A 21632-nucleotide genomic window follows, 5' to 3' on the forward strand; every position below is an offset into this window, starting at 1 on the left:
AGAAAGCTTACAACTTTATTTAATTCTAATCTTGTACTTTTTTTTTCAAAGGTTGAATTTGACCTTAGAGTCGCTGAAGGAATTCTGTATATAAAATTGGAATCATGGATTAAAACACTAGTGATGTATCTGAAAGCTCTGGAAGCCCAGGAGAGGTGTGTGTGTGTGTGTGTGTGTGTGTGTGTGTGTGTGTGTGTGTGTGTGTGTGTGTGAGAGTGATTTTTATAGCCACAAGGTTGCGCTGTTTGTCTTTACACCTGGTCATCTGAGATCAGCTCGAGTTCACGGTATAGTCACTGACACTGTGGAGTTACTGCAGGTAGTGATAATGAAAAGTATATACCAATAAAGGCTAAAAATTCAGTTAGGTTCTTGAATCAACATGCAAAATTGTTGTAATGATTAATGATATGAGCACTCAATCTTTTTATAGTATAAAACGATAAAATTAAATGTGTTATTTCAGTATGTATTTCATTACAGAATAGAGAGAAAGCAGCCTGTTATGGAAAATCATCTCATGGTGTGTGTGCGTGTGCAGAGAGATGAACTGATTAAACACATTCAGAGGAAAGCGCTAACTGCCCTCCTCCGCATACCTGAGTTCACAGATGGCCACGATTAGCTAGCACCACTCTGATTGACAGGAGAGAATAACACAGTAACTCCACCCCTCTCAATCAGAATGGAGAGTTAATACTGTCTTTTACAACTGATACATGATTTTGACATTTTTGTTACAGTAATGGAATTCACAGCCAACATTATCAAAGTTATTTTATTAAGGGGTCCAAGCACCAAAGTCAAAGTCAGTTCTGCCAGTGGAAAGAAGGAATCAGACTTTATTTTACAGGTCTCTGGCTACAAAGAATTTGAGAACAGCTGTCGAAATGATTATCACCCAGAACGTCTTGATGAATTCAGTCCTTCTGGGTGTGACGATCGCTGTGCCTTAATACCGTCCTCTAGCCGAGCCACCTGGGTACTTACCTGCCATTATGAACACATCTTGACTCCTCCAATTACAGTCCGATCTCCAAAATGAATTTTCCATCTAAAATTTTGGAGAAAATAATTGTCTGACAGCTCTTTTATTTTCTGAGTAGAAATAACAAGCAGAATGATTTATAGGCTGCTCTGGCAGCGCTGGATAAAGTGGTAAATAACCCACTGCTTGCCTCGATGTATTGTGTGTATTCGGTTTCAATGCAGTTTGTTGGCACTGTTTTGAAATCGAGTGCAACCTTTGACTTTAAAAGCCAAAGAATTAAATATGACCATTACAAAGCGCTGACACTGGAGACTCCTTCCATAAATGTTACATAAATGACAGAAAATTTCACATCAACTTTTTTTTTTTTTTTTAAAGTTCCCAGTGAATGAGCTGTTCCGAGCACTTTAATATAAACCCGTGATGTACAGCTGTGCTACTCTCAGAGCTGCTGTTATAGAAAATGAATTGATGCCTTCTGACCAATCGCAATCCAGAATGAAAGGCCTATATAAGGTAGTTTTTCATATACACTGCGTGATTGTATATGAAATGTACTGGATTATTTTCTTCAGCAGTCTCTGCGGGAAAGCTGTGACGTGTCGAACATGTTTATGAGTTTAGATAAAGACAGTTGTGGAAAAATGATAGGGGCACAGTGAAATCCTGAACCTGCACACACAATGGTATGGTTCCACAACAACAACACTTGATGAAGTTCTGTGTGAAAGACGTCAGAGCAGCGATGTGAAGCAGTCAGTGGGTGTTTAGCATAAACACACAAGCAGAAGTGTTTTTAAAGCAGGGTTTCCACCTGATGTGCCTCACAGCACTCCGATGCGGCTTTTCACTTTCATACTGAGTGTTAGACTGCTGTGTTCAGTCACCCGAACCCTCCCTCAGCGTTCAGCAGCTGCTCTGTGCTGGGATTCAGACTCATAACCTCCTGATCACTGACACCTGAAAACCTCAACCTGGCATAGAGAAACGAGACACAATCTTTCTTTCTTTCTTTGTATTCTGTTTCTTGCATATATTTTTGTTTCTTTTTGTTCTTTTAAAGCTCTTTGTCCCTCGCTGTTTTGTCCCTCAGATGTAGAAATGTAATTTTCCTTTGCTGCAGGACTCTTTTTGTCGCTCGCTGGCTTTCAGCTTGTTTTCATGTCTACGCCCTTATTGTTCTGCCTGAATGACTTCTGTGTAACTTCCCCCCCGATACGAGTCCTGGCCCTGGGCCTGCATTCTGAGGAAGAGATAACGGAAGCAGGAAATTTCTCTGTAAGTCGACCGAGAGCACTTGTTTTCAGGTATTATCTCCTTCCCTGCCCTCCTCCAAGCCCCGACTTGGCTTTGCGCCTCGTCTTTCGTCTTTCCACGCTCGCTTCCCCGGGAACGTGACGTCAGCGAACCTCGGCCCTCACTGCTTTCTTCAAAAATAAACTCCCAGGATTCCTCGGCTCCTGCTGGAAGTGCAGTGGAAAATGCTGGCCTCAGAGTCACTGCTGCTTTAGTAAACACACTGCTTTTCTTCTCAGGACTCAGAAACTCAGACTTCTCTTTAGTGTTTAGTCACTTTCTTATAAGCGCGCACACACACACCACAACAACAACCTTTCTAACTTTGCCACACTTCCAGTCAATGTTTACCCTTTAAATCTCACAGAAATACTGACACACGGTCAGAAAAAAAAACATCATGTTTAACACAATAAATTATTTTTCTTTGTTTTGTTGTTTCTTTTCTATTTGCCACTTTCTGTCTTCATTTCTTTCTTTTGTTCTTTCTTTGTTTTCTCTCTCATGGTTTACACTCCTCACTATTACAGCAGTAATAATGGATTGTTAATGTTATGCTGAATGAGTCCATGTTAATCGCTTCTCTGCATGGCCTGAATTCAGCCGTATGAACAACCTGCTGTAGGTTTTTACAGTCTGATGGCACTGAGTGGAGAAGTCACTGTCCAGCATTCCTCAGCGTGTTCCTCTGCTCTGTGGACAGTACTGTGCTGTAACGAAGTGAGAACATGCCGGAGTGTGATAGCGTACTGTCTGTGCGAGTTCTGCTCTACACCGCACGCTTCGCTGCTCGCTCGCCTTGGGGTGGAGGCTGCTGTCACGTCTACACGATTGCTATCTCCTGCCACGCAAAACTGGGGGAAAATGTGTGCGTGTGTGGAAAATTCAGCTAGAGTGGTTAATATCGTTTTCAGGTGTTAATACTTTTAGTAACACAATCAGGGGTTAATATGGTAAATATCATATTCAGGGGTTAATACGGTTAGTATCGTATTCGGGGGTTAAATCTGGTTGGTATCGTATTCGGGGGTTAAATGCAGTTGGTATCGTATTCGGGGCTTAAATGCGGTTAGTATCAGGTTTTTTTTGTAGTTCTACATATAAAAGAATATACGTAAGTATAGCTGTACTACACTATAATACTGTGTGCTATACTGTATGCACTATATCTTGTAAAAGTTGTTACATATATCTGCCAATGAAAAATAACAAATTCTGTTAGATTAACTTTAGTTTGTAGTCTGTATTTCGTTTAAAATGAATAAATGAAAGTGTATTCATTTCAGCAGGAGAATAAAAAAAATTGAACAAGGCACCAGAGATTTCCAAAACTCCTCACGTTTAATAAATTCTTTGGCAAGTGACACGGGGACACCATGATGTCACAGTGTGGGACAGTTAGTCACTTAATAAAATAATACAATTCACAAAGTAATACAGCAATACAACAGAACAAAGTAATGAATAATGGTGTACATTCCACCAGGGAAGTTGAGGGTAAATACTCATTAGCACTGCAATGATACAAAAAAAAGAAGTGAGATCATTGTTTTGTTCGCTGGTTAATACTACATGGGAGCTGTTTGAAACATACTGTTGTTAGTTCGCAAACAATTTTAGAAATGAGAATAATTGTTCTTCCTAGCATTGCGGCTTTAAGTGTGCTGCATGTGACCACAATGCCAACCAGCTGCAAGGGCTTTAAACCTGATTTCAGGATGTGCGACATGTAGCGACATTTTTCTGAAACCACATCCTGTGTGTGCATGACTATACTGAGAAACAAGGTGCATTGACGTCAATGATTATTGTCATGACCGTGACATATTGTGTTGAATTTCTTAAATCAGCTGTACTGAAAAATTTTGGCAAGCTTACCATTGAGCGATGGTTTAAAATGGGGGCAGTTTTCGTTTTGGATGTAACGCAACATCGCTGTTTTACGTTATGGATAGTTTTCTCATCCTAAAGTGGTTTCAGTGTCAGCATTAAAGTGCTTTCATTGTGTGTTCATTCGCTTCTATTTACAATACGCAAACGTGTACCATTTTTAAAAACCATAACAATAATAAAAAAACAACTTAAGGTTAACACAGTGAATACTGTCTCTTATGAAGAAAAATAAAAACCCCAATGTGTACTTCGTGAACATACAGGTTTTCCAATAAACCATTGTTTCCCCAGTTCAAATAAGACTGGTTTTGTTTTCAGCAGAAAAAATCCTTCATGTTCAATGTGTATGTGGGTTCTGCTGTGTTTATTATAAACAAATGTTACAAAATACACACTAGTTTAAAACAAAACAACAACAAAAAAACTAGTGTGTCTTTGACACGGCGGTACAAAATAAAGTAAATCCATACGGATCATGAGTCAGTAGTTCTCCTTCATGGCATCCCATACTGGCGATACGTTTGAGCTTCAGGACCTGCTTAGTTCCTGCTTCAGTGCCAGCAAATCACTTGAGAACTTGCTAGTTGAGTTCTACAAACACCAGCTCCAAGGAATCGTCACCTTCTGATCACACTCTGCGAAAAGAGCCTCCGGACTAGTCAAGTCTGCAAGTAGCTTCTTCATTTCGAGGAGTTTCGCTGATCTCCGTTTCAGGGAATAAACCAACATGGCCAACATAGTGGGCTGCTACGTCTCAGCTGGCGAGGAAGAAGTAGCTATGTCCATGTCAGCTGTTTCTGAAGGTCCTTCAAGGTGAATATTGTCCCCATCTTCACTTTCCAAAGTCAGGTCAAACTGGAACTTGTCTCCTTCTGCCTCGTAGAACGGAGGAGACGGACTCTGAGGGATCATGCTATGGTACCAGTTCCTGTTCTCCTCCAGAGTGTCCAGGATGTCCTGGGCGTCCGGGTGCACCAGATCCGCCCACGTCTCCCACAGAGGGTGCACAATGTAGTCAATGAATCCCACCTGGAGGATAAGCAGAACCAAATTAATCGATGTGTACATGGAGGAAAGAGAAACTAAAGGGCTTGAACTTGAAGAATTTGAAGAAAACATTACCAATGGTGCCCTGAAGGTGATGTGCTTGATTCCTACCTGGGATTTCTCGATAGAAGCGGTGTGCTTGTCACACATGGGGCTGATCTCCATGCCGCGCTCTCTCTCTCTGTCACCCTGGTGGAAGAACTCATCCATGATGCGATCTGTCCACTGTCGGTAAAGATCCAAAGGCTTGGTGGGGTTGCTGAGATCGGCGCAGTGGACCATATTGCGCAGAACCTGTAGACATCACAAAGGTTAATTAGTGTGGGACTCTTCAAGAATGACCCTTTTATGCAAAAGTCACTTCCTGGATTCCATGAGATCTCACCTGTACCCTGTCTGTGTAGTTGTCCAGCAGCAACACTCCTGAACTGGTCACTTTCTTGGTCTCCACCATGGTCTTTAGATCCGCCAACAAGCTCATGTGTTTGGACATATCTGTCGCTAGCACCTAACAAGAGTAAGCAAAGCAACGTTAGCTGAGAGGTTCTACAAAAGAAAGAAAAATGCATTGTATGGTATCACCAAAAGGAGGACTTTAGTCGACTTACCATTTCGATGACCATTCTCCGAAGAGTCTGCCGTTGTTTCTTTGACAGGTTCTGGAAGATATCGCAGTTTTCCCCTTGTAGGAGTTTAAAGCCTACGGCCAAGTGATGGTTCTCGAGAACAGATTCGTCGTTGTACATGAGCGCCAGTTCTGAGTCTGCAAGTCGAGAGGAGTCCAATTTATTTATAAAGACCTCCAAACTTCTGCACAGCATGTTAACAACAACAAGAAAAGAACTAAACCAAAAGCACAATATCCAATTAAAGATAAAAGAACATATGTAAAGAAGACAAAGCTCAATAATTAAGAGGACAGAAGGAAAATAAAACGCACAAACACAAAAATAGCCGGGTGTGTTTACTCGAAAGTCTTACTAGACACGGCTAAACGGCAGCGTAGATAAAATAGACACAACGTGCTGAATGTTTGGTGTCCATCTGGTGCTAGTTACTCAAACTGCATGTGAAGGAAGGAATGGAAGGGCAAAAGCACTCACTGGTATTAATCAGGAACTGGTTCGAGACCCCCGGGTGGTCCACGTCATGGATCGCTGCTGCAAAGATGGCTGCCAGAATCTCCAAGTCTGTGAAAACCGCCTGGGAAAGAGGAGAAAAGAATATGGGAAGAGAATTAGCGGACTGAAATCAAAATGTCGATCTCATGATATCCGAGGAGTTTGACTTCAACTTCTTTACGTTCCAATGAGAGAAAACGTGCACGCGAGAATGAAATCCAAACAAAACGTGGTACATTATTTTGGGATTAGTTTTAGACTTCCAAGGCATGTTTACAAACAATTTACAACAAGAAGATTTTACAGAAATAACGGATCATCTCTCACCTCTAGAGCAGGGGTGGACAGGAGGATGTGTGTGGACTGTGCGACGTCAGCAGCATGCAGGCTGTTGTGGTAAGCCACGTCTGAGTGGTAGTGGTCCTCCAGGGTCATCATGTAGGTCACAAAAGTGTCCATTGGGATCTTGAAGGTTTTCATCAAATCTCGTTCCTGCAGATCATACAGCATCGTACAAATTAGTTCAGGCTCAAATGCCACACGATTACTTTTGACTTTCTGACTACTTCTATTTGGGTAAAATCCCTAAAGGATAAAGCAAGGCACTGACCTGTAAAATGGCGTACATGACGCAGGTGAGAGGGCGCTGATGGGAATGCTCTGCAATCCTGAAGATATTCAACCCCCACTTGTTGATGTTCTCCAAGTCCTTGGGAATAGATGAGTGTTGCGGTTATTAAGATGGAGTAGAAGTAGCAGACTATGAAACTATTAGACCAGGAGACTATGGAACTGGGAAACAAGAGACTAGAAGATTAAGGTATTAGGAATCATGGAGACTATGAAACTGCAAGACAGTGAAAGGTTTAAAACCATGCAATCTAGGAAATCAGCGACCTCGGATACCAAGAAAACCATCAAACGTTAGAATTTCAGACAAGGACACTAGGAATAAAGGAGATGAGGGTTTGGATCAAGCTAGCAACTGGGAAATCTGGGAAGCAGGGAGTGAATTGATGATGCATGGTGAATTTTACCTTTGCAAGCAGGTCTTCCAGGTCGGTCTTGACTCCAAATCGGGCCACGCTGCAGCTGCTGGAGATGCCTGGTCCATGTGCGACCTTCCTCATTCCGCTGATCTGAGTCATGAGCGGCTGTTGTTGCTGTTTCCTCTTCCTCTCCCGAGACTTTGGCGGAGGCGACAGGATCTCCAGTTCATTCTGTTTGTCTGCGAGGGAGAGATTTTGATCTGTCAGTTAGGCTAATGTCCCCCTTGCATAGCACAGTCAGTTCATTACTGTTTGTGACCTTTTTAACTCTTGTTCACTTCTGTTCATTTGTTCTCCCTCCACCGGGGGGGGGATTTCCCGTACACGCAAAGTGTGTGTGTGTGAGTGAGTGTCCATTTCCATAACTATTATACTTTAAGGTTAATTCTTCTGCGTCATTTCGCAAGCTTTTTTTTGCGTGGCGTAACATGAGTAAATAATGTTGTTACAAGTAAAACTCTGCGGTCTCCCTGAAACATCGTCGCTAATCTACATTCCAGAACAAAAACCCTCAGCACTACTTTGTCTACAAAACACACACCTGATGCAAATCCCAAAGCAATATAGGGAATTACGTTTCTCAGAGGGAACTTTGAGAAATGAAACGTTTCCTGTGTACTGTGGTTTTATGGATAGCATAAAAGTCTCTTTCTTTTCCCCGAATCCTGATAGCGCTCACTTCCTGCTACTGTCATAGATTCACACAGCATATTATTTATCTCTCTTTGTCTCTACCAGCATGAGAAACTCTTGGAACGAAGTCAAACACAGATATTATAACCCCCCCTGTCACCCCCCCCACCCCCACCACCCTTCCTCGCTCTGCAACCAAAAAAATCTGCAGGCCAAAAAAAAAAAACCCACAGGTTTGTTGGTTTGAAAGCAGCAGTAAACCATGAGGTGGCCTGACTGCTGCTACGGCTTTCCTTCTACATTTGCTTTTCTTCATTCTTTCTCATCATGCACTACAACTCTTACAGTTCTAACGTCAATAAAAGCTTCTACTGTACAACAGAAATGAACCCAGGAAGTGTTTACAGTCTTTGTACACAGCTGCAGCATTGCAGACCGGAAAGTACGGAGCCCCTGGCTGGGCGATAAAACCATTTTAGCTAGTGAAGTGATTGGACAGATCACTAGGTAAACCCATTCAGCAAGCCAACGTTGTATGACATGAAAACGTCTACTTTATGTCAACGTTCGGTCACTTATGTGAGAATACATTAGTGAATATAAGGCTTCATGCCCAGCCTGGGTCTCGGTCAGCAATACTGCACGTCGCTGTCGCAGTGCAGATATCTGGAATGGAACAAGCGATGGAAGATAAAAGATCAGACTCACCTAAGAAAGTGTTGGAGATGAACTCAGACACCTGGTTCCCGGAGCGGCTCATTTCCGACAGGTGTGTGAGCTCACGGTTCAGCATCCTCTTGAACTGCAAAGCATGAAAGAATTAACGTTAGAAAGAAGGTTCTTTAAACTTGTGCATCGAGTTACGACAAAGACGCCATACACATACACACACACACCTTAATGTAGCACCAGGAGACTGAGAGCAAGTAGTTGGTCTCAGGCATGTTTATTTAGAGTGCTTTCAGAGAAAGCACTCACAATGCACCGAACATAACAATCCACAAAAAGTTTGCAAAAGCAAAGTTTCTTCTTTTCATCCTCCATCTCTGACAAACTGACTCGCTCCAGCCTCTTCCCTTCAGCCTCTCCCTCTCTCTCTCTCTCTCTTTCCCATCTGCCCTTCAACCTTCTCATGCAGAGTTTGCGTGAGAGAGTAAATCCCACTGCTTATGCACGAAAACAGCTGTACAGCAAGCCGGCTGGTGCACTTTTACTGAACCACATTACAACACAACATGACTTAATGCCCCTATCGACCGATCTTCCGTGTCAGGACGAAGTTTTGCACGTTGCAAGATGGTTACAAAAACGACGCTTTTGCATTTGCAAAGGGTTTATTTCTTTTAAACATAATTTGAACAAATGGTTTGCATTGCATCATTCCCAGTTACACAGCGTAACACTAAAAATAAAGTGTTGCAGTAGGAACGTTGTGCAGAAACACCAGAGTTTTGCGATACTACTGTATGTGATGAGGTTTGCGTTCGTACCTTTTTTCTTTTTCCCTGCGCATCGTGGTTTTCTGAATTTCACACCAAAACTCAGAAGAGTTGAGGTAATATTGAGGAAAAAGTCAAAATGGCTTTCATTCTAAGACACACGTCTTTGTCTGACACCACAGGAGGTGAATTATTTGATTCATGAGGCAAGTAATTCTGACCCTGTTGTTGTGAAACACAGACACACACACTCATTTCTTGACTACAGCACATGTAAAAGTGTCGAAGTGTGCATTTTTATGAGCTGGAGAACTTCTCGACCGGTTGTGTTACGTGTTTTTGTGTATCACACTGGATACGCAATGTGGATCTGTGAAATATGAATGGCAATGACTAAACACATAAACATGCAACATTAAAAAAAATATATATGTATGTATGTATATATACACACACAATTCAAAACCTTTCCTTTCCTCACCTCAGTCCAGCCTTTCGTCACACCAAACTTTCTCGCTTTCTCAGAGCAGCATAGTCCCATGGTGGCATTCACGATGCCTTGCACTCCACACTCGTTCACTTTGACACACGCCAGGAAATGTGTGAGACAAAGACCTGGCTAATTCACCTCACTCCAACTGGCTCCGCCTCCTCCCTCAGACTCCTCCCCTTCCCTCCCTCCCTCCCTCACTCGCTCCCTCCCTCCCTCCCTCGTGCTTTCTCTTCATGGCCTCAGGTATACACACTCTGGCTGTCAGGCTGAGACTCATTTCCTGATTACGGCCCCCTCAGTGCCCTCGAGTGAACCGGCGTCATTTCAGTTTCTCACTTTTAATCCTTCGCCTGTTTCGTCAGGGCCTGATTGAGAACACCAGCGGGCGAGTGGATTAAACCGTTAAAACCTCAAGATTTCATTAGAATAAGTGTCCGTGTGTTCGTGTGGTCTCGCCCCATGTCTGGCTCTGCATCTTGATTTTTCTGATTTCTTATCAGTGTAAATACAGGAACGAGGTCATCTACGGGAAATCGGCCTCCTCTGGCTTAGTTACACACACACACACCACACACCACTGTGTCATCTAAGGTCACGTACAGTGGTATAGCTCTGTACAGAGGTGGACCACAGGGTCATGAGCTACATCCCTTAACCCTTAACTGCTTAGACACTCTATACAGCCGAAAGAAAAAATAAGAAAACAAAAGAAATGTCATTATCCATAGAAAGAAATATAACGGTTCCTACTAGATATTAATCTATATTTAAATCATGTTCAGAGTTTTTCCACTATTTAAATCCTAACATATCAATTTTTGTTACTGCTGATGATGAAGAAGGATCATCTGCGAAACCGGACATAACAAACGCTGTAAATCATATTCATTTTGTCCTAAGGGTGTACAATCTTTTGCACACTGCGAGTTGAACCGGTGCGACTGGTTAGTGTCGGGCCGGGAATTACCCTCGTTATGTTAGACGTTAATAGCCGACATAGGTGGGTATGTGTGTTCGAGTGGGAAATCAACACGCTGCAAAAAGGGGTGGAGCTTATGGAAATATATGTGATTAGCTAATCACAAACCACTGGAGTGTTTATATAAACTGCTTTTGGCTCAGAGATTAGCATGAAATACTGGTTTTAATTAAACAGCATAGAAGCTATTTACCAGTTAGAATAGCACAGGTTAGCATTAGCTCTCTTGGTGTATGTATACGACACTGAGAAGCTAGCAAACAAAACTATAAAGCAGAAAACACACGTTTTTGCAAACTCCTGCATTATTACGCAATAATTTACTGCACCAACGACATTCCCGCAAACTGCAGTGTGTAAACATTGTTTCACCTCCACCACCTCATTCATACTGCTGAAACTTCAGCTCTGTGTGTGTGTGTGTGTGTGTGTGTGTGTGAATTTGCAGTTTTTGTACTGGAACAGTCACAGATCCTTCTCAGTGAGCAAACATAACCCTGATATCAGCTCTGAATTCTGCGCTCTGACTGGTCAGAAGGTGTTTATTACTGTTCTATAGCAGAAGCTCTGACAGTAGCGCAGGTTTATATTACATCCATGCGCTCGTTCTGATACGTCATAATTTCTGAAGTAACGGCTCGTTCGCAGGGACATGTACGGCGGATCGCTGATATGTCGTCATCGCTTCGTCGTTTTATTTAATTTCAGCGCTAATCGTATTTTTCCCCACAATCCACCGCAGAACAAGGAAGTAGCGCGTGTTGCTGTACTATTAGCATAATCAGAACTATTCCTCGTGGGAAAATCCCCGCCAGCGTCATGCTGCTAATGGAGAATTTATCAGGTGAGAGTGGAAGTGTGTGTGTATGTGTGTGTGTGTGTGTTCACCTTGTTGGAGGCCATGTCACTGACGGAGCGGTGTGTCTGGATGGTCTCTAGCTGGTCCAGGCACCAGTCCAGCTCCTCCATGGTCTCCAAGGCCAGCTTCTGAAATGACTCATCTGGGAGAGCAAGAGAGAAAGGGAGAGACATGAGAAAGACGTAGAGTCACAAATCAAGGATTTGTAGAAATTATAAATATAAATTAGCTGAACGTGTTCAGGTTTATTAACATATTATACCATGCCCATTGTGTTAGCACGTTCCTCGGGTTGTCTCGTACACATTTGCCCTGCTCTCATGTGTCTCCTTTTCCAGCAAAGCACCCACACAGCGTGATGCCGCCACCACCATGCTTCGCAGCTGGGATTAACAGCCTCACCCCTTTTCCCTTCACACATAACGCTGAGTATTATGGCCAAACAGCTGCAAATGTCAGTCTGGCTTTTTTTTTTTAGAGTAGGGGCTTCTTTCGTTCATCCACACGACTATAAAAGTTGAGATGCCTACAGATCAGCCAGGGGAGCTGTGTTAACTCTGTAACTTCGTAACTTTCCCATCTTTGATCCACCCCGAGAGAAATAACGAGTGATGGCACTGTAATCAAAGCCCACGCTGTGGTGGTTTTTTTGTTTCTTTCTATTTGCGTGAGCGACCCGAGACGTAAACTTTACTCCCTCGTCTGGCTCGCTTCCAAGAGCAGCAGGTCTGCAGCCAAAGCAAACAAAACCCACTTCCTGTGTTTCAAGCCCAGAAGCAGTGAGATTACTAACAAGTTCTTGCATTTAGGAGAAACTCTTAGAGAATATCGCCCGCCTAGTATGTTACGTGTCAGACCTGACGACGCAACGCTTACTGACGAAAGCGATGAGATAAGGGCACGCCGGGCCTCGCTGACCTTGTGCTGTTACGCAGGGTTGCGCTGTCGGGTCGCTCTGATCCTTACCACGGCTATCTCACATTCGTTTAAATATTTTCGCCACGCATCTAACTCAACACAAAAAGGCTGACGCCCCTTTTTTATTGGCCAAAAAGGTGTCATTATGTTAATATTCTGTAACAGAACTATACACGGGAATGAAATGGAGTACAATTTGGACGTTAATGACGTGTCGCGTAATCGCAGCGTTAAAACTCCAGCCTCCAGATGTGGAGATCAGAGGAACTATAAAATGGATGTGACGGAAGGTTTCGATTAAACACGCTGACATCCGTGAGCGCTACACTCGGCATTACAGATGATGAATAACGTTCCACATGTGCAGCTCGTTTAAAGCCATGTGTGTGTGTGTGGATCTGAAGCCTGGCGTGGATACACACGAATACCACCATCAATATGTCACCACTGTGGGAGTGTAAGCGTGGGGTAAAGTCGAGCCGCAGCGTCACTCAAACCAAATGTGCAATAAATAAAACTGGAAATGAGGGATCGTTCGGGATTAGTGACGGGATTGGCAAGCGAAATTATTGTCACGTGCAAGTCCAAGATGGTGGAGCTTACTGCTACGCTGCCTTCTATCCGAGGTTTTATGTTCATATTGGTAAAACAAACCAAAATGGTAGAAAGGTCATGGGTCAGATGCTCACTGGGCATGCTCAGCATGTTGTTTTTATTTTTATTTGATTGTTTTTATGTTTTATTGTGGGCTTTTGGGAAGAACCCAAAACGTAATACACCGTTTTCAAAATGACTCTTGAGTTAGCATGACATCAGCCTTCACTTCACATTAGCGTATGTGCGAATAACAGAGCAGCGTTTGAATGGAGATTTTCTGAATTCTATGCAAATTAGGTATGACATTAAAGCGACGAGTCCAAGCGATCGACTCGGACAAGTCCTCAGAGGAATTCCTCCGGTGCGTGTCATCCGGCATTTCTTCGTTCCTTCAAAAATGGAAGAAAAACCGTGGTTTTAACATATTCTGTCATATTCCTGGACAGGCTACGCCCACAATCGACACGAGTGACTTGTCACGCAATAGTGTGTACATATGGTAAGTTCGTAATAAATTTTTTAAAAACTGTTGCCGACTAATGGAATGTAACTAACGACACGTTTCCTGACGTCGCCTCCTACACGACTCCCATGACCCACTTCAGCGCTGTGGACTAACGTTTTCACGTCAACGTCTAGGAGCTCATCCAGATCCACAAAAGCCCACAGTGAAGAGTTTCCCAGCACCATTCCGAGCCACAGAACCATCTTTGTGAACCGTTCTCGCTGCTCCAGAGACCCCCCCCATCTGCCTCCGTCCCGCTCCACCCCCCCGTCCCCCCTGTCCGGCTTCACACTGCTCCTCTGTCCGCTCGCTCCACTGATATATGAGTCAAGCTTTTTCCAAACCTGCTCGTAAAGGCACCAAAGAAGCTGCAGCTTCGGCTGAATGCGAGTCACGGAGCTTTAAACGCACTACAGCTGTTTGATCCTCGCTGCCAATTGCGTGTCACATTAGAGCGGCTTTCTACCAGCGGATACCTTTGAAGCATCTCATCAAAAGCGCGGAACTCTCTGATGAGGCCATGAGGAGACTGTGGAATCGGCATGGGGGTGGGGGGGGGGGGGCTGGTGGTGTAGCCAAGAATGGATTTCAGGAGAGGGATGAGGAAATCTGTTCAATAAAATCAGTGCGTAATCTGAACGATTATACTGAATGACTGAGTGCAAAGTGCTCGTGGATGTTGGTTGGAAGCCAGACAGCAGCAGAATCATGACTTACTAACAAACATTTTTGTGTTAATAGGTGTAGGAAATAAAACTCCTTTAATGCAGTTCCACTGAAAAGCATTAAAAATGACATTTTAATCCTGTTTCTCACCAGAGCCAATCAAACCTAGTCTGGTCAAGTCTAGACTTGGTGTATGTCCTGAGTGGACTCTCCTGTTCTCTGTTTAGCTTTCCATTAGTTTTGTCTATTTAAATCCTCCTTTGTCTTTGCCTTGGGTTTCCCGTGTAGCTTCTTTTCTTGTGTAATCGATCATGGATCGTCATAGATTTTACCTGCGTTTTCTCTTGGCCCTGATTTATAGATTTACCAACAATAAATCCATATAAACCGTGCACTTGTATCCTGCCTCATTCACTACATACACATTTACACAATGTTATTTGACATGTATATAATCTGCTGCGCTGTTTGTTTATGTTAAAGCATATGATAAATTAATTATAAAACATTTCAACCTGAAATTCACCCCACTAGCTAGCTATGCATCTCACTAGCTATACACCTCACTAGCTACGCACCCCACTAGCTAGCAGCTGAAAAACATTGTCAGTTAGCCTGCTTACTCCTGTAATCTAGCTAATCAGCTGACGTAAATAAATCCTGAGAAACACCAAGGACACTCTAGTGTAATGCTAACAGATTTCATTCTCATTTTTAAAATTTGCGTAATGCTAACCGGTCCCTGATTAGCGACACGAACATTTCGTTGTACTACCACAGAACAGCCCTACTGGCCTGCATTCCTGATTCAAAATGATGCTAGTCGGTTTTCGTACGTGTGTCATGCTAACCAGCCTCTGCTAGTGGTCCTTTTTGATTTGCGTTATGCTAACTACTGGCTGTTTTACATGATTTGCTGCACTGGGCTTAGCATGTCTTTTTTCAAACGCTAATATTCCTGTTCAGCACGTTTCGTTTGTTTAACGTTAAATAGTTTTGCGAAATGTCAACTCATCATTGTTCATACAAACCTTCAGTTTTCTCTGTGTGTGTGTGTGTGTGTGTGTAAGGACAGATAAACGAGCGATTTTGTGGTATGTATGTGAAAGGTCATAAAATATTCCTGAGGCCGATTTCAGATATAAGACACATTTATTAATATTTATTATTATTCTTGTGGCGCTGCTGTATAATCTCCTCCATGAGTGGTGAGCTTGAAAATGTATTAAAATAAATAATCAATTATTAAAGGAAAAACTAATGTATAAGTCTTAAACAAACACTTGTTTAACACTTATACTATTATTATTATAATAGTAATTATACTATTACTATTGTTTAACACCTTATTATTAGTGACTTATTTATTTACTTACTTACCTATTTATTTATGTTCACATGTATTCACTTACCTATTTATTTATTTATTTATGTATCTATCTACAGCCCCCTCCGAAACTAATGGAACGGCGAGGCCAATTTATTTGTTTTTTGCTACAGACTGAAGAGATTTGGGCTTGAGATCAGAAGATGGGTATGAGAGGAGTTTAGAATTTCAGCTTTTATTTCCTGGTATTTTTATGTAGACATTTTAAACGACATCGGACATTTTGTATCAGAACCCCCGATTTGTATTGTATTGTTTTATGTTGTTTAACACGTCCAGATGTAAACACCAGGAAATAAAAGCTGAAATCCTAAACTCTCGTATCATCTCCATCTTCTGATCTCAAACCCATATGTCTTTGGTGTACAGCACACACTAATATACTGACCTTGCGTTCCAATAGTTTCGGAGGAGACTGTAGCACAAAGTAACATCTATATCTATATATAATTATGTGAAGATCTGACGGTGGAATGACAGCGGTGGTGTTAAAAGCTCTGAAGGATGCACGAGCACCGACTCGGTCCGATACGTCTTGTTGTGGAATCTTAACCTCCCGCTTCAGCTGTTATGTGGAGTAAAGGCCACATATTCCCACCATCGCACTGCTGGTCCCGGGTGAAGTAGAGGACGTGTAGTGATCCGGCAACGTTTCACCAGCGGCCCTCAATATGTGTGGAAAAATGCCCCGGGTGCACCGTTAACCCTCGCCCCCTCCCTCCTGTTCCTCCTATTGTTATGAACTGGATTTTAAATGAGACCCAAGACTGAAACTGAGTACTGTGAATTGAAAAAAAAAGGTTATACGCCATGCTAATAATTGATAAAAAAAAATTAGCTAAAAAAAAAACTAAGAGAGAAAGATGGTCATTTTGCGTTATCTTGGCCCCGACATATTAAAATCGTCTTATTAATATTAATTTCTGTACTTCTGCCTTTTTATTGTTGATTTGCAACACGAGCATTTCGTACACGCGTAATGCTAGCTACTGCCTATTATTCACGATTAGCAATGCCACATTTACGAATATTTCGACAGACATAATCTCGACATAATTCGTTCTAGAAATAAACGCGTACAAATTGGCAAAACGATCTGCGAATTTTACTCGCAGAGATATTATTCTCTGCAAAATGTTCGATTTGCTGTAAAAGCTTTGATTCACATACAGGCAAAACCAGCACATTTCATAAATCTAACACTAAATGCTGAATTTCATTCATGTAATGCTAACCAGCCATGTCGGATTTTTATTACTTTATTATAATAGTTGCGTAATTCAATTATTGGATAATTTACAGTTTGTTTGCAAATTAGCATTTCTTCACTAGCTTTCATTCACATTTTGTCATACTTTAGACGAAAGTCCTGATTCGCATAACGCTAGTTAGTCTCGGCTAGTTTTCGTGTGCGTGATGCTAACCAGGCATGACTAGTATTCAGTCTTGTGTATCACTAACTACTGGCTGTCTTTTCTCACTCTTCACTGCATAAACCCTGAACACTAGTGTGTGTGTGTGTGTGTGTGTGTGTGTGTGTGTGTGTGTGTGTGTGTGTGTGTGAGGAAGTATAAAGGAGAGATGTGTGTGTGTGTGTGTGTGTGTGTGTGTGTGAAAGATCATTAAATATCAGAGTTGGACTTTTTTGTAGGGTATAAGCCACATTTTCTTGGAAGGTAAACACGCCACATTCCTCGCAAACACTTGCAGCCAACCACATCCTGAAAGCTGCGCCACATTTGTCATTCAAACTGCTGTGTTGTTCTTGCTCTGGGCTTTTTTGTATTGTATTTAAAAAAAAAAAAAAGAAAAAAAAATCTCAGCCCACATCTAATCAGGCAGGTCTGGTGTAAACAGCACTGTACCAGCACCCTCTGCTCTGCTTTCCTTCTCTCTCTCTCTCTCTCTCTCTCGCTCTCTCTCTCCCTGCTTCATTCCTGCGCTCTGTCTCACGGCACCACGCAGCGCTCCTGGCCTTGGATCACTTTAGAGAAAGTCGGCTTTTACAGCTCTGCTGACGTCAAAGGCATAACTCACATACTGGGCAGGGTGCGACGCCTTCCAGACTCGCTCTACAGCTCCTGCACCACAGAAACCGAGGAGCAGATCTGCCAAGGAGCAGAACGGAGCCCCTAGTTCTTCCTTTTAAAAAAAAAATTCATTAACTAATTTATTTCATCAAAAAAATGACATCAATCACCATCCTCTCTTTTTTTCTCTTAAAAAAAACAAAAACACAGCTTGTCTTCTGCCTACAATGTGAACTCCTCTGTCCTGAAAACATACAGCTTTATCTCTGACTGTTACATACAGTAGCGCTGACACTGGAGACTCCTTCCATAAACGTCACGCGTTTTTAATTTGTCTACGTACTGTACGAGTAAAAACGATAACGCAATAGAACCTGCTCAAATTTTTACTCCGAGACGACAAGATAGCGGTTTGTTAGCTACGATTAAAAGGATTGTTTGTTCGTCCGATGCTTGCGCCTTTATTTTTTGCGTTAAAGCATCCTTGTGCATTTGCGACACCGTTCGATCCTGACTTCGGAAAACGTAAAAGTTACAGCGTTACCTCTGACTGTTACATAGCGTCGACACTGGAGACTCCTTCTGTACACGTTACAATAAATTACAAAAGATTTCACCGTATCAGTGTTTACGCACGTTTTTTAATTCATTTAACGAAGTCCCCATGAACGAGCTGTTACTATACATATGATAATGCATTATAACCGGCTCTAACGTTGTATTTGTAATTAGGTTACTATGCTATTTCGATAGGTATTTGTTAGCTACGATGAAAATGATTTTGTTTGTTTGTTTGTTTGTCCGACGTTTGCGCATTTAGTTTGATCGAAGCGCTTTGTGCAAAAATCATTGTTAAGCTACGTAATCTCTACGTAATAAACGAGTACGCAAAATAGCTCGGACAGTCCAATTAGAATTGTCCACATTACTTTTTACACTAAGGAAAGAATTCTACAAAAGGTAAAGATGATTCCATAACGTTCCAGCGTATAGCTATATGGTTGTTTACATTCAACGATAGGCTTTCCGCGTTTCTTCAGTGCCAAACTAAAGAAGTGAATTTAAACATCCGATTTTTTTTTTTTCAGTGCTCGGGTAGTCCTGGGGTTTGAAGTCTTCTGTGACCTTCTGACCCATGACCTTAAGCACATGAGATACAACCCATAAAAGGCTCAGACGTTCTTGCGAGGTGAATCTGACTCGTTTAATGAATCAGATGGTCTGAAACCAGCAAAGTGTTCATTTATTCAAGGACATGTGTAAACGCTGCTCATGCCATCTTTGGAAAGGAAAACACACTCTGTCACGGCCTTATTATGAAGAGTATACTTCATTCAGTTTATTTAATTCAGAGAATCTGACTCGGATGGGTTGCCAGAGCCAGAGCAACGGACACAGGGCTGTTTGAGAGTCGATGCAGATGGAAGTTCTGAGAAATGCGAAAACGGATATTCATCTCGTTTACTATAAAATGCCTCCAGATCAACGGCTCAGTCTAAAGCGAGAGATCAGAGGAAGGATGGATTCGGATGCCAGATCTCTTAACTGATATTCATTCCAGCGTTGAAGTCAACCTTTCAACACAACACAATCTGAAAGTGGGTCCAGACAAGAAATTTTTTTTTTCTTATACATGTATATATATGTGTGTATATATATATATATATATATATATATATATATATATATATATATATATAACTGAAAGATTTAGCGTGCTTTCACCTAGTCCATTACAATCTAACTCTCGGTTCGTGTTTTCCTCTTTGATGTGGGTTGCGTGGGCAGGCGAAATCAAGTCCAAGACTACACGAGTGGCGAAGCTCTAGTGTGGTGTGAGAGAATGATCCGATCCAACCGCACAAAATGAACCAAAAATCCTCAGCCCTGTTATTAGACTGTTAAAATACTTGAGCAAAATCGGTATTTTATTACGTACGCCTCACGTTCCGATGAAAGTCAAAACGTCCGACTTAAGTGTACAGAATATGGTTCTCTGATGTTAGCTAAACTCATCACACTTTGAAGAACGTGTTCCTACTAAACAATGCTCATAATTTGGTGCCGTTTCGTGTCGTTTTCTGTAATGAATGGACATACGATACATCTTTCGCTATGTGTCTTGGGAAAGTTTAAATGTCTTTGCGAAATGGAAAACGAAGCGAGTGATCGCTAAGCTGCAAAATCGATCACCGGTGACTGAGTTAGCACAGCAATGACTCATTCGGGTCATTCTATTCATTTAATAGTTGTTTATTTACTCGTTAGTGAATATCAGGACATACGTTTAGCGGAAGAGTTTTCACCTAGTTCTTTCTCTGCCGTGTCGACATTAATGTGAGGAAATGCCTGATTACGGAGAACACATTAGCACACAATGCTTCTTCCACTAATGCTAGGAGCAAACACTAACCACCACATTCCTCTAACAAACACTAAACACACACTCACACAAACACACCTGAACATGCCAATAAACACAGAAAATAAGTGCTAATGAATGAATACATGTGTGGAAAACTGGTCCAGCGTCCTCCGCACACACACACACACACACAACACATCTTTCACTCCATATATGGAGATAAGAACTGGCTGAAAAGGCCGTACATGGGAATGTGGGCGTGACTTCGTGTCTAGTGTACATAGGAAAGTCCACAAACAGAGAGAAGGTTATCTTCGGTATTCATACACACACCATTAGTGTCATATATTTATTGTTAGTTAGTTTGCGCTAATCTTACAGGAAAAACCCATGTTCATAAACGCTCTCACTGCTAATACTACTCAACAAGCTAGCGTAGGCTAGCCTGACAGGATCTCTTCATATATAATGGTAGTAACACTGCTAAAACCAGCTAATGTGACAGGATCTCGTCACTGATAAGGCTAGTTACACTGCTAAAACAAGGATCTCTGAGAGGATTTTATAGTCTTAATAGTCTCACATTCTCACTGCTAACATTAACTAGCTAGCATTCGCTAACCCAGCAGCATTTCTTTTAACTAATGCTAGATCGATGGCTAATTTCTAACAGGAGTTCTGAGAGGATTTTGAAGTCATATTTATATACAGTATGCTTTATATTCTTATCTATTAATGCTAGCTACCTGATTTGAGCTAACCTCAAAGGAGTTCCTCATCGCCAATCTTTACTGATCAATCTTGACAGGATTTCTGAGAGGATGTTGACGTCATGTTAATCAATAGTTATAACGATCACTACTGCTAGCTAAGTTGCGCTAATATCATCACCTAAATTGACTTCTGAGGTGTTTGTTAAGCCATATGAGCTAACATGAGAAAACCTGACAGGATTTTGAGCTCTTATTTATTTACAGTAGGTTTATATTTTTAATGCTAGGTGCTTGGTTCATCTCTGCTGATAAATCCTGAGAGGGCATTTAAGTCATGTTTATAAATATTTACAATATATGTATATGTTGACTGCTTGCTAACATGCTAATCTGACAGGATTCCTTCACTAATGCTAGTCAGCTCTCATCTCATAATCTTTATTGCTAGCTGAAATGAGCTAACCTGATAGAATTTATAAATATTTATAATGAACATTGCTAACTAACATGAGCTTGTTTGAGAAGATGTCTTAACTGCAAATGCTAGACAGATGGCTAATGTGAGCTAATATCACCACCTGACATGACATCTGAGGTGATTTTTAAGCTTTTTTTTTTTTTTTTAAACAGAAATATTATCGAGAGGATGTT

The 21632-nt window shown here is 41.8% G+C and overlaps 2 protein-coding genes across 17 annotated transcripts in view; one reads left to right on the forward strand and one right to left on the reverse strand.

Annotated features, from left to right (window-relative positions):
• The window catches only part of si:ch211-107p11.3 (GT1 domain-containing protein), a 29892-nt gene that overhangs the window by 4913 nt on the left and 3347 nt on the right, over nt 1-21632 (forward strand). For 3 of the 15 annotated variants that reach the window (XM_053628600.1, XM_053628605.1, XM_053628607.1), the window contains 2 exons: nt 137-319; nt 484-2897. The exons of 1 other annotated variant lie outside the window; for it this stretch is intronic. In XM_053628600.1, the coding sequence (XP_053484575.1) occupies nt 137-319; nt 484-549 (249 nt within the window). In that variant the 3' untranslated portion in view covers nt 550-2897. Of the gene's footprint in view, nt 1-51; nt 320-483; nt 3827-18991; nt 19084-21632 lie in introns of those variants that run through there. 11 more of the 15 variants (XM_053628611.1, XM_053628610.1, XM_053628608.1 and 8 more) reach the window with 9 other exon arrangements.
• pde4bb (phosphodiesterase 4B, cAMP-specific b) overlaps nt 3610-21632 on the reverse strand; it is a 29034-nt gene continuing 11011 nt past the window's right edge. The window contains exons 7-16 of one of the 2 annotated variants that reach the window (XM_053628599.1): nt 11830-11942; nt 8739-8832; nt 7386-7576; nt 6959-7057; nt 6676-6840; nt 6331-6430; nt 5836-5990; nt 5613-5735; nt 5339-5521; nt 3610-5209 (exon numbers count right to left, since the gene is read on the reverse strand). In XM_053628599.1, the coding sequence (XP_053484574.1) occupies nt 4928-5209; nt 5339-5521; nt 5613-5735; nt 5836-5990; nt 6331-6430; nt 6676-6840; nt 6959-7057; nt 7386-7576; nt 8739-8832; nt 11830-11942 (1505 nt within the window). In that variant the 3' untranslated portion in view covers nt 3610-4927. Of the gene's footprint in view, nt 5210-5338; nt 5522-5612; nt 5736-5835; nt 5991-6330; nt 6431-6675; nt 6841-6958; nt 7058-7385; nt 7577-8738; nt 8833-9950; nt 10080-11829; nt 11943-21632 lie in introns of those variants that run through there. The other variant, XM_053628598.1, reaches the window with a different exon arrangement.

Source organism: Ictalurus furcatus, chromosome 7 (assembly GCF_023375685.1).
Source record: "Ictalurus furcatus strain D&B chromosome 7, Billie_1.0, whole genome shotgun sequence".
In the NCBI taxonomy this organism is placed as follows: Eukaryota; Metazoa; Chordata; class Actinopteri; order Siluriformes; family Ictaluridae; genus Ictalurus; species Ictalurus furcatus.